Raw genomic sequence first — 25,822 nt, 5'->3', positions numbered from 1 at the left:
ATGTGTACATGAATATAGCTATAGCTGTGAAGTGGATGAACTTCAGCTAATGAGACAACTATGTTAGGAATCTTAGGAACAAAATATTGAGATAATTTTTTTTTAAGTCAAGCAAGACTATGTATGTTGGTATCCTTCAAATAAAACAACAAAAAAAGAAAGCCAAACAAACTTTTACTTAGAAATATACACCTATCTATAAAGAAATAAAGATTAGCTAGTTGACATGTTAAAATTATATAAATTGTGAGGAATTGTGCACCATTGTGAATTGCCTATAAGCATTATTTTCATAAACGTCTAGGTCTTGTATGTACCTCAGCGCTTCTCTAGTTCAGTCTCTTTTTATTAAAATTATTTTTAATGTTTATTTATTTTTGAGAGAGAGAGTGTGTATGTGAGCAGGGAAGGGGCAAAGACAGAGAGGGAGACAGAATCCAAAGCTGGCTCAAGGCTCTGAGCTGTCAGCACAGAGACTGATGATGTGGGGCTTGAACTCAAACTTTGCACTGACAGCTCAGGGCCTTGAGCCAGCTTCAGATTCTGTGTCTCCCTCTTTCTCTATTCCTCCCTCAGTTGCACTCTGTCTCTGTCTTTCTCTCTCAAAAATAAATGAATATTAAAAACAAATTTAAAAATGATCTCAAGTCAAAAGCTGAATCTTGAAAAATATGATATAATGAAATGAACATGTAACAGGGACTATAGAGATGATATAACCCAGTCTCCTCATTGTATGAACGGTCAAATCAACAGCATTAATGACTTATCCAGTGACATGTAGCTAATTAACAACAGAATTGGATTTAAACCTGATTTGTAAATTACATTTTTAATTTTTTACCTAGTGAACCCGATCAGCTTGAGTAATTTAAGTTGGGATCTTTCTTTACTTTTTAAAGTTAATTAGCTGAATAATCTTCATTCTAATTAACATATTAGGGAAATATGATTCCCATTTAGTAATACTTCTTATTTGCTATAGGAGCCTACATATACAATAAAATTTTGAGTAATATGGTTAAATATTTATTGAGCACTAAAAGTTATCCAGTATTTATTTATTGTTAAATTTTATTTATTTTGAGAGAGATAGAGAGCAGGGGAGGGACAGAGAGAAAGGGAGAGAGAGAATCCCAAGCAGGTTCTGTGCTGTCAGTGCAGAGCCCAATGCGAGGCTCTTTCTCTAGAACTGCGAGATCATGACCTTAGCCAAAAACAAGAATCGGATGCTTAACTAACTGAGCCACCCAGGCGTTGCTCAAGTATTATATTTAAAAGTGTATACTACATACTGTGTTATTAGAAATCATAAACATTTTAGATTGTTTAAATGAATTATAGGTATATAATGAAATGTGTGAAGAACGTTAAGTGGAATTTTTAGTAATGATGAGAAAATATTCATAGTATATGTATACAAGTGCTTAATAGTATCCACATTAAACATTATATGTGTTTATGCATCTTTTAATATTATATTTAGTCCATATTCATTAAAGCATTAGCTGTCAAAGTGGTAATTTTTGGTAAATTTCTATAAGGATATATTTAAGGGCAATACTGTTTATATCATGGCTATCGATAAAAGCACATTGTATTTAATCAGGTGTCTTAATCCTCTATTTTAGTTCTTAGAGGACAAAAGGAACTTTGGATCATCTTATGTGGTCAATTTAATATATTATCCATCTTACTTATATTGGGACCAGAACGTAAGAGATGATGCAAAATATCTTTAATAATTGGGTATATTATTTTAAATACTTGTTTAATTGTTCGGATGGTTCAATAAACAGAGGGAGACACATTTACATCCAGTGACTTGCTTGGATTTTGAGCTATTTTTTTTTTTTTAATTTTAAACAGAGATTCCACTTTAGATGTCCAGATTCCCACAGTGAGCCTTCTTGATGGTGATGAGGCTCAACCTCTTTCTGTAACGTTTCCAAAAGGCTGTGTCATCACAGGGTCTTCCAGTGGAATAAATGCTCAGCTCACCTGCCACCTCAGCTTTAAATCATCTAAACCTGTGTCATTTTTCACCGATATTCTTTTCTGTGATAACAGAGATAACTGGTAAGAGATTCTTTTGTATCTGACAGTGAAGAATAATGAGTTTATGTTTTACACCCTTGTAAAATGTTAAATGGAGAGACATCTAAAATAATGACTTTGGGCCTAAAGGTCTTTTTAAAAGTTCTAAATGCAGCATGGTTCCCATGAGAAACAGCTTGATAGTGGTAACTAGCATATACTGAAGCTAGGTTACGTGGGTTTGAATCCTTGCTCTGTTAACTGTGGTGAACTCATTTACTCTTTTGAGCCTCTCTGTTTTCTCATCTGTAAAATGGAGACAATAGCAAAACCTATCTACAGAATCCCATCTGTAATAGTAAGAAATGCCCTGAGTTAATAACTATTGAGTTAATTGGACAGGAACTGGCACAAAGGAAATGTTAAATAAGTATTAAATGAAAATGAGAAACATCAACATAATGAGTTTCCAAACAATATGATTTTGTTACATGTAGCTTTAACAGACTCAGGGAAATTCAAATACACCTTGGTGAAAACATGATTCTAGATTTCTTACCGTGTGGGACCGGAAATTCTACTTTTAAATTACACCCTGAGCAGATTTGATTTTCCAAATTGTAAGACACCAATGGGTAGAGCAATCAAGTTTGTTAAAAATGTTTATAATGAGAAGTAGCATTGGAGGGAATTGTACGCTGAAGATTAGTGTTGGTGTATGTGCTCAGTGTGATAATTTATTAACTAGTAGTGGGGTTATTACTCTTTGGTGTATTCCTGGTCAAAGACTGACTTCTGTGTTAGGAATTAGAAGGGAGAGAAATGGTACTGGAAATGTTGCATCCAGTGAAAAGTGTGGCCGTAGCCAGGACACAGTTCATGGAGTTCTGCAGACCTCCAGCTTCTTTGTCTCTTGCATATGTTGATGGGTAAAATCATCTAAGTTACACTATGCAGACTCCCATTTTTCTCTTTTGATGCTAACAGCCTGTCTTGTGTTGACATTTAAAAACAAAATTTTAATGGTTTTGCTTTAGGCTCCTGTCAAGCACTGAACTCTGTGCCTCTGTCCTGGGAGACATTCTGTCTTTTTGTACATTGCTGACCTTGTTCATAAAAGTTTAACTTTACTTCAGTCCACAAATTTACACTTTGCCCAGAGCACTATGGAAGGTCTAGCTTTGAACTCACCAATAAAAATCATGAATAATTTATCCACGAATGTCTTAAAGCTAATGAAGACTCAGACCTCATTACCAGGGTGAGGAGAGAAATAGTTTCACTAAATACTGGGTGGACAAGATTGTTTCTGGGACAGGGGAATAATTGGTTCTAACAGGGGCTGGAACAGACTTCACTGTGTCAGTGTATTGACGTCTGGTCAACTAACAGGATGGTAAGGAGACCTGAAGACAGTCTCTACAAGGAGGAAGTGCTATAATTGATTATCTTTTTTTTTTTTTTTTTTTCTTTCCTTGTCGTTATTGTGTGCTTCCTTTCAGCCTTGAGACTTGTTTGCTCTTACCTGGATTTCCCCACCCTGCTTACCTTCATTACCCCTAAGCTCCATCCCAACCCTCAGCAAGTGTGGGATAAAGTAGAGCTTTTAGAAGTAATTTAGAAACTTTGAAAATCATAATTGGGCTCCAAAAGGCTTTCCTGTGCACCCAGATGAACAAGAATCATGAGAACTCTGTGGAACCTTAATATTAGCAAACCTTTTACTGATGCATTCATTGTTAACTCCTCATCTAGTTTCCCATAGTGCATAACATCAGGTCTTCTGTCAACTCTCCAAAGCTGGCTTTGCCTTTCTGTAGACTTTCCATCTTGAATCTCATTGAGATAAAAGAGGTCTTCCACCAGGAAAGGTGAGAGCTTCCCTCTCACCTCAGAATTTCTCTTGGGAAAAAATATTACTCTTTGATTTGTTTTCATCTATTATATTTATTGTGGGTAATCTACGTGTGATCTGCCACATCTTTTGGGTAGGAAAAGATAAATTAGAAAGGGGTCCTTTGAGATGGAGGTCAGTGTAGTAAAGGTGAACTTTAAATTTTTTTTTTTTTCAACGTTTTTAATTTATTTTTGGGACAGAGAGAGACAGAGCATGAACGGGGGAGGGGCAGAGAGAGAGGGAAACACAGAATCGGAAACAGGCTCCAGGCTCCGAGCCATCAGCCCAGAGCCTGACGCGGGGCTCGAACTCACGGACCGCGAGATCGTGACCTGGCTGAAGTCGGACGCTTAACCGACTGCGCCACCCAGGCGCCCCCAAGGTGAACTTTAAACAGTGTTTTTTTATATACTCTTTGGTGCCAAGAGGTGAATACAAAAGGCATTGCAATAGGAGCAACTGATAATGTCTTGGGGAAATTGGGGATGGCTATTTACTCAGGTTTCTGAGTAAAATCTCAAAGGACAAATTAGACTTGCCAGTGTTCGTCCTAAATTGATTCCTTTTTTTTTTTTTTTTTTTTTTTTTTTTTTTTTTTTTGTGGCATCCAATTTGTCCATATTGGAATGCATGGGTTCAGTACAAAATAAAACACTCATCCCATCATGTTTTGCTTTCTTTTACTCATGCATGACCATTTCATACTGTGGTTCCCCTTGGGGGCTAACCTGCATGGCTTCTTATTTTGTTTCTTTACACTTTGTCACATTCAGATTGGCTCAGCTGGCCTAAGAGCTATAAGTTATATCCACTATAGAGCTATAGAGCTCTATAGATATAGAGCTATATCCACTATTACTCATGCTAATGTGTCTGCTGCCACTAATAATGGTCCCTTCCACACTCATGAGCCTTCAGTTCAGAGGCTGCACACCCTAGTTGCCTTTTCCCCAAATTCCCCCCAAAATCTGGGGATGAAGGTTGTATATATCTATGGGAGGGATGGTGATGTGGTCAAAGAGTATTACAAGTGTGTAATACTAGGTATGGAAGTTGAAACAGCCTTGTCTTTGGGGGTGATATTTTTGGTGTTTTTGGTTGGATCGATACTGGCAAGGCAGAACTGAGAAGCTGAAAGAGCAGCAGGAGCAGATTGTGAGTCTTGCATGCTTTGATATCCATAACTGAGACAGAAGAGAGCTAGGAGAGGTGATGTTATGCAAATCAAAGCTTGGACACATACAGGAAGCATGAGGTCAACAGCTATTAACACAGGTCAGGTCCTAGATCATAGGTTAGATATCATGAAATCCATACAACAGCCCTGGGAAGTGGATGCTTTTAAGATTTTCACCTCTGCTTTATAGAAGAGGTATCTAAGGGCCATAGTGTGATATAACTTGTCCAAGCTCACTCAAATGTTAATTGGTGGCGCCTGGGTGGCTCAGTGGGTTAAGCATCTGACTTTGGCTCAGGCTAATGATCTCGTGGTCTGTGAGTTTGAGCCCTGCATCAGCTCTGTGCTGACAGCTCAGAGCCTGGAGCCTGCTTCGGATTCTGTGTCTCCCCCTCTCTCTACCCCTCCAATGCTCATGCTCTTTCTCTGTCTCTTGATAATGGATAAACCAAATTTCTGTTTCCAATGATTATGTACTTAGTCACCTTGTTTTAACACTACTTAGGTTGTATAGAATCATACAGAAATCTTTATTATAGTTATACTTTTTTATATGCACTGTCATATGTAGACTTTACAAGGAATAAGAAATGGAATGGTGTGATTTCTCTCCTGTTGTTTTGCATCTCTCTCTCTCTCTCTCTCTCTCACACAAAGACACATACCCATTAATGAAGATTTCATGTCTGACATGTAGTAATGATAGTAATTAAAGTGTACTCAATAAGAACTTGGATATTCAGTTATTTTTATTGATGTATTAATTTATTGATGAGTCAAAAACTCATAAATAGTGTCCATGGTTAATGTTTACAGTTTCGCTGAAAAAGCCTGTGTTATAATTACTATCAGTAAACAACAGAACATGATTTTTACTTAAAAATAAGCTTATGGGGCACCTGGCTGGTTCAGGCAGTAGAGCATGCAACCCTTGATCTCGGCGTTGTGAGTTCAAGCCCCATGTTGGGTGTAGAGATTGCTTAAAAGTAAAGTCTTTAAAAAATAAGCTTATCATATATGGGTAGTTAAGAGATATCCTGTAACCCTTTCAGATATTTTAAATTGATAGTGTTTGCAAAAGTCTTCAAATCAATGTATTAAATTGAAATCCAGTATTAAAACAACTGCTAAAGTGGTTTTTTGAAGTTGTACATTTCACATCAATAAAATTTCAAAAAGGAAACCATATATTCTTTGTAGAAATTAAAATATTTTCTTTTCCTACAAAAGAAATGTGTTTATTGAAACAAAATTCATTATGTTTTAGAAGTATATAGTTTTATGAGGAATTTTTGTATCTGTTTATAAAATTGCTTAAATGATATTAAGAATAGCTTTTGAGGGGGGCACCTGGGTGGTTCAGTTCGTTAAGCATCCAACTCTTAACTTTAGCTCAGGTCACGATCTCATGGTTGGTGGGATAGAGCCCTGCATCAGGCTCTGTGCTGACAGCTCAGGGCCTGCTTGGGTTTCTCTCTCTCCCTCTCTTCTCTGTCCCTCCCATGCTGGTGCTTTCTCTCTTTTTCAAAATAAATAAATGAACTTAAAAAGAATGGTTTTTGAGAGAGTCAGGGATGTTGCTTTACAGATCAAACTCTATTCTAGGTTAACTTATCTTCCTTATGTTCTAATTAATTCAACCTTATTCTCCTTGATTTTTCTTATTTTTACTTTTTGCATATGAAATACCAATGTAGGGGTGTATGGTGGGGGGGGAAGGGGAGAGAGAGAGAAGGAGGGATACACACAGACACACTAGTTTCTTTATTGCCTTTTTTGCACCAAGGAGTATAGTTTATAATTATATTAAGTGCATTTATAGATCTTAAATAAGTTATACTCTTTAGATTTGGGGAATGGATCAAGAAATATACCCCATATGGAATAACAGGAATTCCCTTACCTAGGTAAAGATTTGTGAAACACATCCTAAGAAACAATCTACCTTGAAGAGAAAGTTTTAACTTATTATTGGTAAAATTAGTGAATGTCTAAAATGTCTGCACGTGGCCCCTAACCAATAAATCAATATAAAATAATGAAGGAGAAGATACAGTTTTGGAAATTGTAATAGGTCTATAATTACATCTTCTTTGGCTAAATGATAAACATTTATTTTTTTTTTTAAGTTTATTTATCTTGAGAGAAACAGCAAGTAGGGGAGAGGTAGAGAGAGAGAACGGGGCAGAGGATCTGAAGTAGGCTCTGTGCTGACAGCAGAGAATCAGATGTGGTGCTCAAACTCACAAACCGTGAGATCATGACCTAGCTGAAGTCAGATGCTCAACAGACTGAGCTACCTAGGCACCCCTAAAGTTTATTTATTTTGAGAGAGAGAGTGCATGTGTGTGCACACATGTGAGCAGAGAGGAGGCAGAGAGAGAGAGGGAGAGAGAGAATCCCAAGCAGGCGCCGTGCCGTCAGCATGGAATCCGATGTGGGGCTCGAATTCACGAACCATGAGATCCTGACCTGAGCCAAAATCAAGAGTCAGACGCTTAACCAACTGAGCTACCCAGGTGCCCCAACTTTAACATTATTATCTGTTAGCAATTTGACATTGTGAATAATGACTGAGACTTTCATTCTTTCATTCAACAAGTATTTATTGAATGTCCACCATGTACCAGACACCATTCTAAGCACTAGGGGTTACTTCAGAGATCACAACATGATACCTGCCCTGTGGAGCTTAGAGTCTAGCAGGGGAAAAGAGACAAGAAACAGTACACATAATAAAGGGTAAGTCTGGTACGTGGTTATTGTTGGAGGTTATAGCAAAAAGTACAAGAACAGGGTAAGGTCTTGGGGAGTACCAGAGAGGGAGTGACTAGGTCTCAGTATAGTGTGATAAGGAGTGTTTCCCTTAAGAGGATGGGATCTGAGAGATGGGAAGGAGAGAGTGCAGTTCAAAAGATATCTGGTAATATCCTTTCGGACCAAGGGGATAGCTGATGCAGGGTCATCCAGGTGGATGCTTACAAAGAGGCCTGTGCAACCTAAGTAGAAGGAGCCAAGGGAGGAATTTAGGAGAAAGGGTTGGAGAGGTAACAGCAGCCCCAGACCCAATGGGACCTTTGGGGTTATTTTAAGGATTTGAATTTTTACATTGAATGAAGTGAGGAGCCATTGCTTGGTTCTGAGCCAGTGAAAAAATGCAACATCCATGACTTTTGAACAGTAATGAGGTTAGCCAGTCATTCCCTACCACCAAAAACTTGTGCTTCCAAAATTATCCCTTTTGTTCATGAAAAGGTTTCTTGTTTCTCGACTAGTTTTCTCATTCATTCATTCATTCATTCAGTATCTACAAAGTGGCAATAATAAACCTGGTTTTCTTCTAGAATTGAGGTCAAAACAAAGTTCCTGGCCTCATGGAGCTTCTATTGTAATGGAAGAAACAAAAATTGATAAATACTATTATATCATAGATTAATGAGGAAATTATATAAGTTTAATGAGATGGAAAGTAAGGGGTACCTCCGTGTATCAGACAGATAAAGCATTTCTGAGGATATGATGATTGGAGCAGATGGTGATTGTGAGAATTTAATGTGAAAATAGTTGTAAGGTACTTGCCTAGAACAGTCCCTGTGCTGGCATGTTGCAATAACTGAGTAAATGTTCTAGAATTGGCATTAGTTTTAAAATCACTATTTTAGATCTCCAGAATGATTCCAGTGGCTACTATAGAGATGGGAATTTTCTTCTATTAAGAGAATGATTGGATCCACCCTGAAGTGAGGGGAAGAATGGACAGGGGCAGTTCATTTATCATAGGGTTAAGGATTGCTTTGGGGAATTTCCACATCGTTAATATTATGTTTCAGTATTGATGTTTATTTTTATGTTTGAAAATGTATCTGATCTGGGAATTCATGCAGAGAACAAATTGATTAAGAGATGCCAGAATGTTGTAATCCCTTTTTCTGCACAGCAAATTGAGGAGAGGGGAACATTATATCCTGAAGGAGCTTATAATTGAGAATAAAGTCTTGATGCTTTGTGTTGCTTTGTAAGTTTGACTGGCACTTTACCCAGACCTTGCAAAGAATGAAGGTTATGGCTTTGGGAGATTAATTTCATGGAAATCCTAAGGATGCCAAAAACATCTTACTATTTTACTGTGATTAATCCCCAACATAGGGTGTTTACTTTTGTAAAATCAAGAGTTGATTTCACCTGTATGTTTCAGGTGACCAGAAGGTTAACCTGAGTTAGTAGTCCTCTTTGTTAAAATAGCAAACACAGGGCCACCTGGGTGGTTCGATGGTTTAAGTGTCTGACTCTTGGTTTCAGCTCTGGTAATGGTCTCACGTTTCATGAGTTCAAGTGTCACACCAGACTCTGTGCTGACAATGTGGGGCCTGCTTGGGATTCTCTCTCTCTCTCTCTCTCTCTCTCTCTCTCTCTCTCTCTCTCTCTGTCCTTCCCCTGCTCATGCTCTCTCTCTCTTTCTCTCTCTCTAAAAATAAATATTTTTTAAAAAATTTTTTAAAGAGAAAATACAAACTGAGGCTTCATGGTTGGAAATGTGGTACGTCAGAACTCTGAGGTACTCCATGCATTTTTTTAAATCCCATTTAACACATACCTCTTATGCTCAAAATGGTATCTTCCCTGGGTTTTTAATACCCAAATTTAATTTGAATAACTTTAGAGCAAAGGAAAAACTTCACTTATTTTATAAGGGAGCTACCGTGAGCTATTAAAAATTAAAATTTAAGCCAAATGAAAGAAATCTAAATTCCTTAGTTATCAAATAGATATTGTGGTGATTTTTTTCTTTTCCTTCTAGAGCAGTGCTTCTCATGACTGGACAGTAGAAACTGGACACTGGGAAGTTTTTTAAAACTATAGTAGCCTCAGTCCAACCCAGAGACTATGATATAGTTTGTCTGGAGGGCCGCCTGCACATTGCAAATTTTAGAAACCTCCCCATTTGAATCTAATGGGAAGTCAAAGTTGAGAACCCTTGCTCTAGGGCATTCTTGACCCTAGATATGACTCACCCAGGGGGCTTATTAGGACAGATTCTGAGCCCATCTGCAGACCGGGGATGATTTAGTAAGTCTTGGGTGGGGCATGCACATTTGGATGTCGAACAGGTTCCCATTTGATGCTGAGGTTGCTGATCTGGACAGACACTGAGCTCCTGTAAAAGGCAGAATTTGTGATCTCATTCTGGATCTAGGAAACAACATCTGTGTTTTAAAAATATCCTCAGGTGATTAATGTGCACAGTAAAGTTCATGAAGCACTAGACCTAAAAGGACTGAATGAGGGAAAATGCCATCAAGAGAGATTAGGTTTAAGAGGGGAACACTTAAATATTTGGAAAGAAATGATATTAACACTAGAAAATGGCATTGCTGTGAGAATCTTTACCCATCTTTCTTTTAGAGTAGGTTTGCTTTATTTGCTAATACATTATCTAACCCAATCTGCTTAAGTGATCTGCATTGTAAAGTATAAATTCCCAATTTATAGCAGAGGAAATTGAGGCACTATTTCTCTTTTCAACCCTTACCCAGCTATGGAGGGAAATAACCTAGATTTGAGATCAAATCCCATTATCTCTATCACACAACTTTGCTTTCCTTTAACTTTTCTTTAAAAAAAAATTTTTTTTTTAATGTTTCTTTATTTTGAGACAGAAGGAGAACAAGCAGGAGAGGGACAGAGAGAGAGGGAGAGAGATGATTCCAGACAGGCTCTGCACTGTCAGTGCACTGTCAGTGCAGAGCCTGATGAGGGGCTTGATCTCATGAACTCTGAGATCATGACCTGAGTCCATATCAAGAGTTAGACACTTAACCCACTGAGTCACCCAGGCGCCCCTCCCCCACCCTTTAACTTTTCAAATCCTAGGATTTTGTTGTTACAACATGGTTGGTTTACTAAGAAAATTGAATAAAATTATTTTTCACGTTTTGGTATGTCATGTGGCATATAACCCATTACTTGAAGAGGAAGATTTTGGTATTTTGAGGCAAGTTGAACCACATATTATGTTCTGAATGAGAGGTTGATTGGAAATATACAGGAAGAATAGTGCAGGATTGTTTGGTACATGAGGTTGAACTAAAATCATGGCTGCTGATTACGTGGCACACAGTGGTGCGTATCTTTGCCAGTGGTTAAAATCTTTGAAATATTTCTCTGTTGGTTGGTAACCAGCCACTGTCCTAGGTCCTCACGCTGGTGCCTGGCCTGCCTCCAACGCTCCTTTTGAACCCTGGGCCCCCTCAAGACTTAGTAATTAAAGGGTTAATGCCTGTCATAGCCAGAGATGGAAAGATTCTGTACTATTTTCTTTTGGGTCAATCTCACATTATCAATAGTGACTATTGGCTAGAAATGCTGGGAGCATTCACCTGCACCTGTGCTATTTGTGCTGCGTCCCCACACACACTTCCCCTTTCAGAGTACATCTTGTGGCTGGACTGAGACCTTGGTGATTCTTATCATGACTGCAAGATGCACCTCAGTAACAAACAGCAGGGAAGTTTGAAAAAACACAGTTTATTACTCACATGTTTTTAAGGGTATAAGGCACACTCGGGGCCACACAGTGAGGCCGCCAGTAGAAAGAGTGTGCAAGCCTGGTGTTCTGCCTTTATTGGGGTTGAGAGTGGGGTACCTAGGGTTTCAGGGGTTCACTCTTTATTAGTGATTTTAAAATATAAGAGCAGAAATTAAAGTGAGGGAAGGGAAAAGCAAGTATTCAGAGGGTCAGTTACCTAGGTTAACCAGAGATCTCTGGCCTGGGTACCCTGGCTCTTCTAGTTGTATAGCTGGCAATTTGTTTATTTCAGATGCATGTCTTTGAAGTGGATGCCTCTGCAATCAAGCCTAATGTCAGGCACTTAACATTACAATCAGAAAATCTAATTGTCAGGTGCTTACATTACATATTTATAGGCACCTCTCTTTTAGATTGTAGAATTCACTGATCTTCAGAGATAGATATTTTAATGTCACCCTTTTTGCTGTACGAAATGCAGTTTTGTATCCAAAAAACATAGTTAATGTAGTCCTAATGACTTTGGGAGAAGTGGTCCCACACATTTGAGATTGGCTGGTGTTTAGAAGCTTCAGTATCTTTAGCAGTGAAGTTCCCACTAAAGCCTGCTCTGTGAATTTCCTGGCACACGGACTCCTGGGTCCTGCCTGATATAGTCGGTCACTTAACTCCATATGAGTTTGTGGTTTTTCGTAATCAGGAGTAAGATACTGTGTGGCAAACGTCTTGATCGTTTCTGAAAAAGAATGAGTCACAGTCTTGTTTTTGTTTTTGTTTTTGTGTTTTTGCAAGTTGCTGGTTTGAAGGTACTGTATTCTTTATGTCTTCTGACATTAAAAAAAGGAAAATAAGGACTTTGCATATATAGATAAATTAATGCATTAATAAAGTTTAAATGACAAATTGTAATTTTCTACCTTCTTCATTGATATGTGATAGTTATTCCATTCTAAATTTAGAGGTAAAACCCATGGTCTTAATTACAAATATACTGAACATTTCACTAGTGGAGAAATATATTTTAAAATGTGCAGATCTTTTGGTTAAAACTGAGAATGTAGAACTCTTAATTATATCTTTTTCTCTATACAGTAGCATTTTATCAACCTGTTATGGATTCAAAAACATTTTTGATGCATAATAAACCTTGTTAGGCTCACTCTTATTAAAATAATAGCACATTGACATTGACAATCACTTAAATTGGAATTGTGTTGTTTTTTAAGGCATTCAATACAATAAAAAGAAAATGAGGAATAATGAAAGGTGATTCTAATTATTGTTTTAGTCAGTGCATAATTCGGTATTTGTGTAGTATGCACCTGGAAACTTTGGTTCTGAGTCTAGTATTTTTAAAAGTACTCTTAGTCTGCCTCTTCCAGACACCTTACTGTTTTTGAAGGGGCAGGAACTTGCATCACATAAAGGAGATTAGCAGGGAATGAATCAGACCCAGAGTCAAACACGGAGAGCATTAATGCATTCAGGTTGGCAATGTGACCTTAGTAACTGTAGTATATATTGATATCTGCTTTGTATGTGACTTTTTGGGATATTTCAATATTTACAATAAGCCTGTAGGGCCCCATAATAAGCCCCTACAGGCTTATTGTAAATAAGCTCAGTTAGTTAAGCTTCGAACTTTGGCTTAGGTCATGATCTCATGGTTTGTGAGTTCCAACCCCACCTGGGACTCTCTGCTGTTATCACAGAGCCTGCTTCAGATCCTGTCCCCTTCTTTCTCTTCCCCTCCCCTGTTTGGTGCACACCTGTGTTCTTTCTCTCAAAAATAAAACATTAAAAAAAAAAAGCCTGTAAATATGTACTTAAACGGGCATTTAAATTAATACTTAAAATAAGTGTATAAAGTGAGCCAAGGACATCTACAGAAGCTAGAAGCAGCTTCTGAGTTATTCAAAACTCCCCTTATATATTAAGAAGAGCAGTTATTTAGGACGTTCTTAGCTCAAACCTGCTGTCCATTAACAGTGAGCCATCCAGAATTTTAGCATTGTGGCTGCTGAAATGCAGACAATAGGAAATCTCAAGAATATGTCAATAACCAGCTAACAGATCGTAACTGAAGACAGTGTTGGAATACTCCCCTGAAACATTGTCTGTCATGTTTTGGGGGGCTGGATTGTACATAATACTGTGTATTTGTCCACCTTTCTTGATGTTGTGTGTATAGATAGAATAGGCAGTACGGGGGGAGTCGAATTCATAAGGGGCTGTGCTTTGTTCTGATATAATCATCTGTTCCTTATTCCTTGACCTAGGTCTGTGGAAGGCTGTTTGTAATGGCACCTTCATTCTATGAAGAACGTTATTTTCATGGTAGATCTGTTAAGACAACGCATAGGATTGTAACACAGTCTCAATTAGAAAGTAGCATATTTATATTTAATCAAAACATAGGGTACCGGTGTATTATAATACACTATCAACAGAAAAATTTCGTAATTGTGCTTTGTTCATCATTCACATATAGCAACATGTTAGTACTTCAAATTTGCACAGAAACTTCAAAAGCCCAGGAACTTCCAATATGGTATTTACCATGTCTTCTCAGATTATGAAAATCATAGTGCTTTTTTATTTTTAATGTTTTTTTTTTTTATTATTTGAGAGAGAGAGAGACTGGGGGAGGGGCAGAGAGCAAGAGGGAGACACACAATCTGAAATAGGCTCCAGGCTCTGAGCCATCAGCACAGAGCCCAATGCAGGGCTCGGACTCACGAACTGTGAGATCATGACCTGATCTGAAGTCAGAAGCTTAACCACCTGAGCCACCCAGGTGCCCCAGATCATAGTGCTTTTAACACAGGTTGCAGAAAGAAAAGTTAACCACAGATGATTTGGTTTCTGTCTTTTCCTCCTTTTTCCTTCTCTTTAACCCCATTCTCTTTGGAGCCAGTGATAGTTCTCTGCCCTGCTTAGAGACTTTTCATTTTAGAGGAAATTCCAATGTCTTGTACTTTGTCTCTCCCTTACTGTTTATGAGCACCTGCCTGATTGCTGGTCTTCGCAGAGCTCTGAGAAGTCGGATCCCCACGCAGTTAGTTGCTGCCTAGTGACCTATTAGTCGGGTTCTCTTCAACTTGCCATACTCAAACCCTGTCTGGCTACTCAGTCCCTTACCTATTTGTAAATTTGAATTGATTAATCAAGGAAATACCTTAACAGGATTATGTTTGATTGCAGTTATAATATTCAATTGCTTTATACATAGAAAACCAGGCATTTAAATAACAAAACGGAGCTTATTATAACAATTCAAACATTGCAAAAGTTGAAAATACCATTAATAGCTTTTCTGCCTTTTAATTCCACATACATGGTCACATGTTATATTAAAAATGTAGTATCTTTTCATAGATTACCTTTGGTTATGCAAATATATGCAATTCTAGGTGTGTATGTATGGAGAAATATATGTGTACATAGATATAGACATAAATAAAGGTTGTTTTTAAGATAATATGCCTAATTAGTCTGTGGGTTTTTCCCCGCATACGTCACACAACGGAATGAAGTGGGAAGGTAGTCTGGGACTTGTGAGCTAGCTCTGTCACCTTTAATGTACAGCTTCCAAAGTCTGCTGCTGTTATCTCTACGCTAATAGAATAGAATGCGGGGACTGTAGGTCAAAAATTTTTAAGGAGATGATCTAGGACATTCACCCATCACCTTTACCAATGTGTCACTGACCCAAGCTTAGTCCCGTGGGCAGGCCTAGGTGCAAGTGTGTGTACCTGCATGGCTATGTGGCCTGTTGACTCTTGGGAGGGGGATTCTGTTTTTATCAAGAAGAGGATGGATTCTGGGCACAGCAGATTCCAGCTGAAGTAGGAACAGCCGTTTCCCCTTTTCAGTACTTCCAGTATTTTATTAAGTTTGACATTCTGTAAATCCCTCTTGGTGTTCTAATTGCATTTCAGACATTTGAGGCTTTCAGGCAAAAGCAGATTTGGTCTTCTTCACCAGAAGTTCTGCAAGGCCCGAACGGCCCTGGCACTGGTGCCTAGTTTCTGCCAGCGCACTTGTCCTTTCAGTAGGAACTGTGTGTGGAGGAAGGTGGCAGGACTGTGGACGCTAGCCCCGCCTTTTGTAATATTCCTTTTGGTGCTCAGTTATGTTTATCCTTTTGTGATTGTATTAAATCCTTAGATTTGTTTTTAAACCTATCCTGACTTCTGTGTTTGTCCATTCTGCATTTTAGATTCCTTCAAACAAGTATATTGGTATTGTTGATCTGTTATTAGTAAGAAGGGCTTTGTTCACATACTTTGGGGAATGGCATATTGGGTTTTTCTCTATTGACTACTAAAGGTTACTTCCTGCTGTCTTTGCTGATTATAATCTTAATTTGGAGATAATGTAGGGAGATGTTTGTGTTAACATTCCCAATTTGTAAATGCCAGCATCACTTCCACATTTGCAAAGAAACTCCCAAACACTTCTAAATTTGTACTTAGTGCACATGATACTTCCATGGTGATAATTTTCAACTACCACAGCAGTATCAATTTGAGGTTGCTTTTTTGATTAATTGTTTGGAAAGGTTTTTGCTCTTCTTGAAACAACTTAGATAAAACTGTGTGAAATTAATTTACAAACACTCTTGTATCTACCACTCAGGTCCAGAAATATAGCATCCCTGCTGCCCTAGAGATCTCTTATGTATTTCTTTCCCATTGCAACCTGGTTTAATTTATGTGGCCATTAGTTTTCTATAATTATTGCTCTATTTTTGAGCATTTCACATTAGATAGGTCATATTGATACTTATGCTGTATGCTTACAGAGGGTGGTAGAAATCAAAATTCATTTATTTCCCTCAAGTTAAAAGAAAGGCAGAATATGAAACACCGGGGTGGCTCAATTGGTTAAGCATCCACCTCTTGGTTTCAGCTCAGGTCATGATCTCATGGGTTCTTGAGTTCAAGCCCCTCTGGGCTCCATGCTAACAGCACCAGACCCTGCTTGGGATTCTCTCTCTCCCTCTATCTCTCTCTGCCCCTCCTCTGCTCTCTCTTTCTCTCTAAAAATAAACAAACAAACAAAAACTTTTAAAAAGAAGGCAGAATATGGTACAACTAGTTGGAATTTCTTGTTTTTAAATTTGCATCCAACTTAAAACTAACAATATTAGTAAGCGTTTCTTATGTTAACACTTTCATTAAATGTATTCAACTATCTTATTTTAATATTCTTCATTTTATGTAATTTTACTACTTAAATTTCTTTGACCTTTACCTTTAGCCTGAACACTTTCAGTATTCCAACCAAATAGAAACTGATAGAGAAAAAATGCTTTTAATAACAGTTTTTCAGAATTTTAGCAGACTGCTTAAATTAATCATTGAACTGCTTGAATTTTATTTAAAGATGAATATCGTCATAGTGAATCTTGGAGGACTCAGTCATGCCCTTACTTTCAAAGTAAAAGTATTGTCTACTTGCATTCACTTGGCTCCCACTTGAAACCATAACTTTAAATACTATACAGCATCACCTTGGCCATTAAGTATTCAGATGATAGTCATTGCAAAAGAAGAGTGATAGGTGACATACACCATGAATTCATACTGATGGATAAGAGCTATGTCAGAGGAAAATTGACTAAGAAGGGGCATTTCACATTTATAGTCAGTAGAATTCTAACAAGTGCCTCAAGATTCTCTGTTCTGCAAAGGGCTCCACAGATTTAGGAGAGATGGGAGGCCCTTGACTAGTCACTTAGTCTCTCCTCACTTAGTCAGAGTTGCTTTAGTTGACCAATATGCCCCTCCTCATTTGTAAACCACCAAGCATTTGGGGTTAGCAGTCTGTACATCTTGCTGTGCAAATGATCATCTCACCTGTTAGATTTTTCTGATTTAGAAATCAATATAAAAGTGGGTTGATCAGTAAGAAATCCATGGGACTGAACCTCCTACTGTGGCTTCAAGGTAGGATTTGCTGCCCAACCATGTGGAATGAAGTCAGCCACCTACTTCCATTTGTCAGCTCCTACAGAATCTGTCACAACTCCACTTGGTCTAAGGTTACACTCCACCAGGCAAGCCTGCATTCCCTGACTGACTCAGGCAGGTTTAGAGGGCTAGACATTTTAGACCAATGGCAGAAATTCTGAAAGGCAATCCCAAGCTCCCTGCCCAGTTGGCCTTATTAGGCTGATAAGGCTGTTCTACATCATCCTGTTCTCCACAGTCTGCAGCCCACCTTCTTGCTCTTATTCTCCACTCTACCTCCACCCTCTTTCTTACACAGGTGTTGATTCTAATAAACCTTTTAAACCCAGGACTGGCTTCTTCCAGTAAACCCAAACTGTGTTAATTTGAGGTTAAATAGTATACTTGTTGTGTCCCTGGTGATGGCTATGAAGTGGTCTTTTCTGTTAGCTCAAATGGATCCAGAATGAAGATGTCAGTCACTTTATCTATCCATCCATCCATCCATCCATCCATCCATCCATCTGTGTATGTGCTCACAACTTCCAAGTGTCTTCTATGTGCTGTTCACTGGCCTTTGCCTCTAAGGAGATAGATGAGAGAGAAAAGATATTTATGTGTCAGGGGACTATGAAAATACAAAGGCTAGAAGTGGAGAGCCCAATAAATAAACTATCCCAGACTGATGCTTGAAGAAGCACAGAACTACAGTGATAGTAGTTACAATGAAAAACAAAGTGGTGAAAGAGAGTGATTTTGATTGAATCAATATAAGGACATGGTGACTGATGGCAATGTTGGACATCAACAAACCTTTGAAATGAAAGAAAATTAAAAAGCAGTATATATGGGGGTGCCTGGGTGGCTCAATTGGTCAAGCATATGAGTCTTGATTTTGGCTCAGGTCATGATCTCCTGATTCGTGAGTTTGAGCCCTGTGTCAGACTCTGTGCTGATAGCACAGAGCCTACTTGGGATTCTCTCTCCCCATCGCTCTCTGCCTCTCCCCCTCTCTAAAATAAATAAACAGTTTAGAAAAGCAGTATATATGTGAATTAAAGGCAAATCAAATCAATTTTTTAAATTTTATTTATTTTTGAGAGAGAGAGACAGAGAGACAGAGAGAGACACAGAGAGACAGAGAGCAGGGGAGGGGCAGAGAGAGAGGGAGACACAGAATCTTAAGCAGACTCCAGGCTCCGAGCTGCCAGCACAGAGCCTGACACGGGGCTCGAACTCAGGAACGGTGAAATCGTGATCTGAGCAGATGTCAGATATGTTAACAAAATATCCTTTGTTTTACTAATCTCCCAAATGGAGCCTTTGTAGTCCCTAGTAAAACTCCCAACCTTATCAGTCAATTTACTGAGTGGCCATTGCAAATTTATTAGGTTTCATACTTTTTTTGTTTGTTTTATACTTTCTTTGATGACTGTCTTTCCCCCTCTCATACTCTGTTGTTGTCTTGACAACTGTTTACCTCAGGGTTATTGTATTTTAAGAGTTTTCTTTTCTGATTTCCAAATCCAGCAGCACATGTTTGCCCTTTGATCTTAACAACATACTCCCTGTAACTGTGAGAATCAGTCTCCAACCGCATTTTGCAGCCAGCACATAGGTGTTTGCAGATAATGGGATCTTCCAGGGTCTTGCTGGATGTCGTGTTTTCCTATTACTTCTAGATAAGTCTCCATAAAGAAGTGTCAGTGACAGGAAGTTGAATTCATTTTTTCCATGCTAAAATGAAAAAGGTAGTTCAGGATTCTACTTTAGGTTTTGATGATACTTGTCTTACATATACTGTATAGGTGATCTTGATCTCAGCCTTGCATAAACTAATGGGATACTAGTGCAGCCTATATTCGAGTATATTCAAGGTGGGATTTCAGGTCTTTGGCCAAATAGTTAGGGAAATGATTTTTTGCAAGGCATTCTCTTAGAGGAGATTCCACCATGACACAGAGTTGATGGCCTCCAACTCTGACCAACTCTGATCTTAGTCTGTGTTATTGTTAATAAAAAGAAAAACAAAAAACAAACAAACAAAACCTCTTCCTGAGAATGGATTGATTCCAGATATTTCAAATCATAAATTCTTAATTTTTTTGCTACATTCATTAAAAATACATATATATCCAGAAATCTTCTAAGAGAGGAAATGAAACTAACATGTAAAAACTACCTACTCTGTGTTTTAGCTAGATCATGGTTATCTTTTAAAGTAAAGTGCACTATGGCATTCTAGAAATAATTTAGCAAAAATAACCTTTTTTGTTTGTTTGTTTGTTTTATATGAGCTCATGTTCTCACGGAGAGAGTTTGAGTGTTTGGTTTCATCAGGTTGCAAATGCTGACCCATATATTGTATCTAATAGCTAGAGCTTCGGCAGTAAGTTTTTTTGGAATTAAACATTAAGTATATAATGATGCAAGCAACAGAATAGCTAATGATTCACTCAGCTTACAAATCTTCAACTCAGCTTTAATAGGCATTATTGCATTAATCACATTGTAGAGCAAGCCGCCATATTTAGCAGTTCTACTTTTGGAGGCTAAAGATAGTGCCCTTTACTGTATTGAAATAATTTGTATTTCTGATTAAAGTTAAAGTTTTTCTGGGTATTTTTGAAATATAATAAATTTATATACCTACCTTCATGAAAACAAGCACATTATTTGTACATTAATGATATACATCTCTTGACGCGCCTGGGTGGCCCAGTCAGTTAAGCGTCTGACTTCCGCTCAGGTCATGATCTCACGATTCGTGGGTTCGGGCCCCGTGTCAGACTCTGTGCTGACAGGCAGCTCAGAACCTGGAACCTACTTCCGATTCCATCTCTCCCTCTCTCCGCCCCTTCCCTGCTTGCAGTCTGCCTCTCTCTCTCTCAAAAATAAATATTAAAAAAAAAGTGATATACATATCTCTGCATAGACACAAATGGTAAATTTTGGTGGTAAATTTTGCTTTATGTCACATTTCTTTCCTGGAAATCCCATTAAATGGTAACCACTATGTTTTCCCCTAAGAACACTTAAATTAAGAATAAAACGTACTGATATACTATATTAATCAAAGTTAATGATTTCAAAATGTGAGACTAGACCTAAAGAGAGATTTTAAGATTTCAAAAATGGTTTACATCAATTACGGGATTACTTCCAGATTGTTGGGCAGACTAAAAATGAGGTGATACTAGTAAAAAAAAAATTGATATATGTTTAAAATATTGCTAAATGTACATATATTTCTAGGCTTGATGAATATTGATGCATCTCTCATGTACTCAAGAAGAATTCTCTGCCCTTACTTTGCTGTGATACAAATCATTGGAATACATTCACATGTGAAACATACTTCCATGGATTTATGCACACTTAGATAAGTGATAAGGTCACTAAATTGGTTAATAGCATATATTTCCTAGGATTGTGAATATTCGTAAATAACAGCACCTTGATGGGCTCCAGATAACATATATGGTGGATTATTGCAGTGTTCAGATGAGTAGCTATAACTTTATTCCTTTTCTCTCCACTCAAGGAAAGATATTAAAAAACAAATAAGTGAGCATCACATTATCATCAAGAATCTTGTCATTCTGTTTTGATTTAATAAAAATGAATATCTAAAAACTCTGTAACATTAGTAATGACTAACAAAATGATATTTGATGTCCTCACTTGTGATAGAGAGATTCTTCTCTCTGTCAACACCATGGATGACCTCGATGGTTGTAAATATACATTACGGTACCAGATTTAGTCCCATTGATTGGCCTAACTAACATCAAAGTACTAGTTATGGTAAGCATTAAGTATTTAAATAAACATATCCACCCTTTTTGTGTGTAAGTAAAGTTACATGTGAATTATTTTGCCATGGGCAGTAGAAGTGAACTTGTACAGAGTAAGGAAATAACACTGTGTAATAAATTAAATCCACAGGAAGAAAACATGAGAACTAGCAATGGTAATGAAATCTAATATAAAAAACTAAATAGATTTTTTCTATCTTAACATCTTAAAAAGGCATAAGATTTTTTAAAATAATTTTTATTTTAGAGAGGGAGAGAGTGTGTGCAAGAAAGACAGAGAGAGAGAATCTTAGAGGCTTCACATTCCGTGCAGAGCCTGACCCAGGGCTCGATCCCACACCCTGGGATCATGACCTGAGCCAAAATCAAGAGTCAGACACTCAACCGACTGAGCCACCCGCTTGCCCCTACAAAGCATAAAATTGTATAAAACAACTATAACACAGATTACTGGATCTGTAACACATACAGATGTAATTCTATGTGACAATAAAAGGAAGGAATGGAGATATATTGGAGCAATGTTTTATAGCATATTGGAATTGAGTTAGTATAAATCTGGAATAGGTGCTAAATTGAAGTGCATATTGTAATCCTGAGCCACCAAAAAGTTTTAACTAAAAAAAAAACAGCTAAAAATCATTGAGCAATTAACATGGTATAATAGAAACAATCCACTTTAATACAGAAGAATGCAATAAAAAACAGACAAAAAAAAAGACATGAAACATACAGGAAACAAAATAGAAGATAAAAATCCAAAAAAATAAAAAATAACCTTACATGTAAATGGATTAAACAGTCCAAAGGCAGAAATTGTCAGGTAAAAAACAAACAAGCAAACAAAAACAAACTACAACTGTGTATGGTTTACAAAACACTTTAGATTCAAAAATATGAATAAGTTGAAATTGAAAGGATGGAAAAAGTCATACCATGCAGTTAGCACCTATAAGAGAAGTGGGATGGTTATAATAACATTAGGAAAAATAGATTTTAAAACAAAAAAATGTTGCTAAAGAAAAGATGGACATTTTGTAATGATGAAATTGTTAATCCATCAGGACTATATAACAATTAAAAACAGAACTGCACCTAACAAATAATCCCAAAATCTATGAAGGAAAAATTGACAGATTTGAAAGGTGAAACAGATACTTCAAAAATAATAGTTGAAGACTTCAACACCTCAGTGTTCATAATGGAAAGAATATCTAAACAAAATCTGTAAGGATATAAAATACTTGAAAAACACTGTCAACCAAGCAGTCTTAATAGGTAGGTATAGAACATACCATGTAATAAGAACAGAAAATACATTTTATTTCAAGTGCATAAGAAGCATTCTCTATGATAATTACATACTAGTCTATGAGACAAGTTTCTATGTTTTAATTCTTTTTTTTTATATTTATTTATTTCTGAGACAGAGACAGAGCATGAGCAGGGGAGGGACAGAGAGAGGGAGACACAGAATCGGAAGGAGGCTCCAGGCTCTGAGCTGTCAGCACAGAGCCTGACACGGGGCTCGAACTCACAAACTGTGAGATCATGACCTGAGCCAAAGTCGGTCACTCAACCAACTGAGCCACCCAGGCGCCCCAAGTTTCTATGTTTTAAATATGATTGAAATCATGCAAAATATGATCTCCAACACAATGAAATTAAATTAATTAACAGAAGGAAATTTGGGAATTTCATAAATATGTGAAAATTAAACAACACGCTACTAAATAACTAATGTATCAACGAAGAAGTCATAAGGTAAATTAGAAAATATTTTGAGATAAAGGAAAATGAAAGCACCCCATGTCTAAATTTATGGGATGCAGCTAAAGTGATGTTTGGAAGGATATTTATAGATTTAAATGCCTATATTAAACAAGATGAAAGATTTCGTATCAGTGGTGTAAACTTCCACTTTAGGAAACTAGAAAATCCTAAAAAAAAGGAACACATGTTAAATGCAAATAAATCAGAAAGAAGGGAATAATATGTATGCCAACAGATTAGATGATTTAGATGAAACTAACAATTTCCTAGAAAGACACAGACCAAAACTAACTGAAGAAGAAATAGAAAATATAAATTGATTTTAATGTTTGTTTATTTTTGAGACAGAGACACACACAGAGAGGGAGAGAGACAGAGACAGAGACAGCGTGAACAGGGGAGGGGCAGAGAGAGAGAGGGAGACATAGAATCTGAAACAGGCTCCAGGCTCTGAGCTGTCAGCCCAGAGCCTGATGTGGGGCTCAAATTTTGAACGGTGAGGTCGTGACCTGAGCCAAAGTCAGACGCTTAACCAACTGAGCCACCCAGGCGCACCAGAAGTAGAAAATATAAACATTTTTATAACAAGTAAAAAGATTGAATGATTATTTTAAAAATCTTCCCACAAAGAAAAGTCCAGTCCTGGAGGGTTTCATTGGTGAATCCCACTAAACATTTGAGCAATCAAGGCTAATCCTTCATAAAATCTCACACCAGGCTTTTCAGTCTTGGAACCTGGCTCTGTACTTGTCAACCTTGAGAGCCACTGACCTCGCTACTTGGAGGAGCCCTTCCAGAAGGCTTTACCCAACTGAAACACATAGTATATACTTCATATGCCCTGGATGAAAGGTTGATGAGGAAGGGATGTTTACATGGTCTCAACATTTTATCCATACATTACTTATTACCTGCTCTTACTTGCCGTTGCTAATTACTAATCAATTATTAAATATCCAGAATAGGCAAATCCATAGAGACAGAAAGTAGGTGAGTGATTTGTAGGGTCCGAGGGGAGAGGCAAATGGTGACCGACTGTTAATATATATAGGGCTTCATTTGTAAGCAATGAAAATACTCAAAAAGTAATGGTGATGGTTATACAACTTTGTAAAATATTAAGAACCACTGATTTGTACATCTTAAAAAGATGGATTTCATGATATATAAATTATATATATATAATAAATATATATTTTTTAATTAATTTAATTTAAATATATATATATATACATACATATATATATATTATTTTAAATGTTGGTATAAAAAATGAGGACATCTGATGGATGCTATCATAACCAAATGACCAGACTCTATATCACTAATAAGGAGGAACACTGACCTGCTGAGCTCCCTGGTGGGATGAGCTAGAACTGTGCCACAGCACATATGAGATTTTCTTGTTGGAAATAAAAAATTATCCAGTCATGAGAGGACAATGAGAATATTTCAGACAAAAACAAGTAGCTTTAACTCTTAAAAATACTGTCAATTAATGAAGGACCACCCAAGAATGACACAGAGATTGTCTTGGTTTAAAGGAAAACCATTTCAATCAATTTCTCAGTTTGGACTTTGACATTACTGGGACTCTTGAATATGGACTACAAACTAGATAATATTCTTGTACTAATGTTAAATTTGATGGTAGTGATGATAGGATTATGATTATATAGAATAATGTTCTTGTTCTGAGGAGATACAGGCTGAATATTTAGGGGGTCGATTTGTGTACACACACATTTTAAGAAAAAAAATTTTTTTTGTTTATTTATTTTGAGAGAGTGAGCAAGAGAGAGGCAGAGGAAAGGGAGAGAGAAAACTCCAAGCAGGCTCTGTGCTGCTGACACGGCTGACATCGAGCCTGATGTGGGGCTCGATCTCACAAACTGTGAGACTATGACCTGAGCCAAAGTCAAGAGTCAGACACTTAACTGAGCCACCCATATGTCCCAAGAAAATAAATTTTTAATAGAAGAGAGAGAAACAAATGTGGTGAAATAGTAATTTAACTGGGTGAAGGGCACCTATGTGTTTATTTTACTAGTCTTTCAATTCTGTGAATTTAGAAAAATGTAAAGTACAATGTTGGGGTAGAGGGAAAACAATCACTAATGAGAAATTTCAGGTGAGCCTGAAATGACAAAGTATAAAAATAAATATTGCATTCCATATTTGACTTTCTGTACATTATGGTATTTACTGTTTGATTTATCATACTAAAATATTCATAGTTTGTACATGACAATCGTATCTAACATGGTGGCGGTATAGAGAGAAGCCAGAGTTTTCCCTATCCTATTTTGCGTTGTCCCTTTGAGTACAGCAGTCCCTTTTGTTTCCATACACACCTGCAAACTTTCTACCTCTGTAGGAATTTTCATGTGTCCAATGGGAGAATGTGTTTATGTTGCTTTTATAAATGTTGGTTATTATTTACTTAGGACAGCATCTGAAATAAAATGTTTCTTCCTGAGAATACAGGAGAATATTTATTTCTTCCAAAAAAAAAAGGCTTTTATTTAAACTGGCTTCTCATAGGAACTTATATAACTTAACATTATTAGAACAGCTAGAAGTATTAAAATGATATTGTTTAATGAGATAATCGATGATAAAAGAAGGTAGTGAACA

The 25,822-nt window shown here is 37.2% G+C and overlaps 1 protein-coding gene across 1 annotated transcript in view; it reads left to right on the top strand.

Annotated features, from left to right (window-relative positions):
• The window catches only part of CFAP47 (cilia and flagella associated protein 47), a 546,469-nt gene that overhangs the window by 153,690 nt on the left and 366,957 nt on the right, over window positions 1–25,822 (top strand). Inside the window, exon 26 of the mRNA XM_053891727.1 lies at window positions 1,870–2,079. Coding sequence (XP_053747702.1) covers window positions 1,870–2,079 — 210 coding nt within the window. The remainder of the gene's footprint in view (window positions 1–1,869; window positions 2,080–25,822) is intronic.

This window comes from Panthera pardus, unplaced genomic scaffold (genome assembly GCF_024362965.1).
Source record: "Panthera pardus isolate Hobbes unplaced genomic scaffold, ASM2436296v1 HiC_scaffold_27, whole genome shotgun sequence".
NCBI lineage: Eukaryota > Metazoa > Chordata > Mammalia > Carnivora > Felidae > Panthera > Panthera pardus.
The sequence above is the reverse complement of the archived record's forward strand: the minus strand, read 5'-3'. Positions and strand labels throughout refer to the sequence as shown.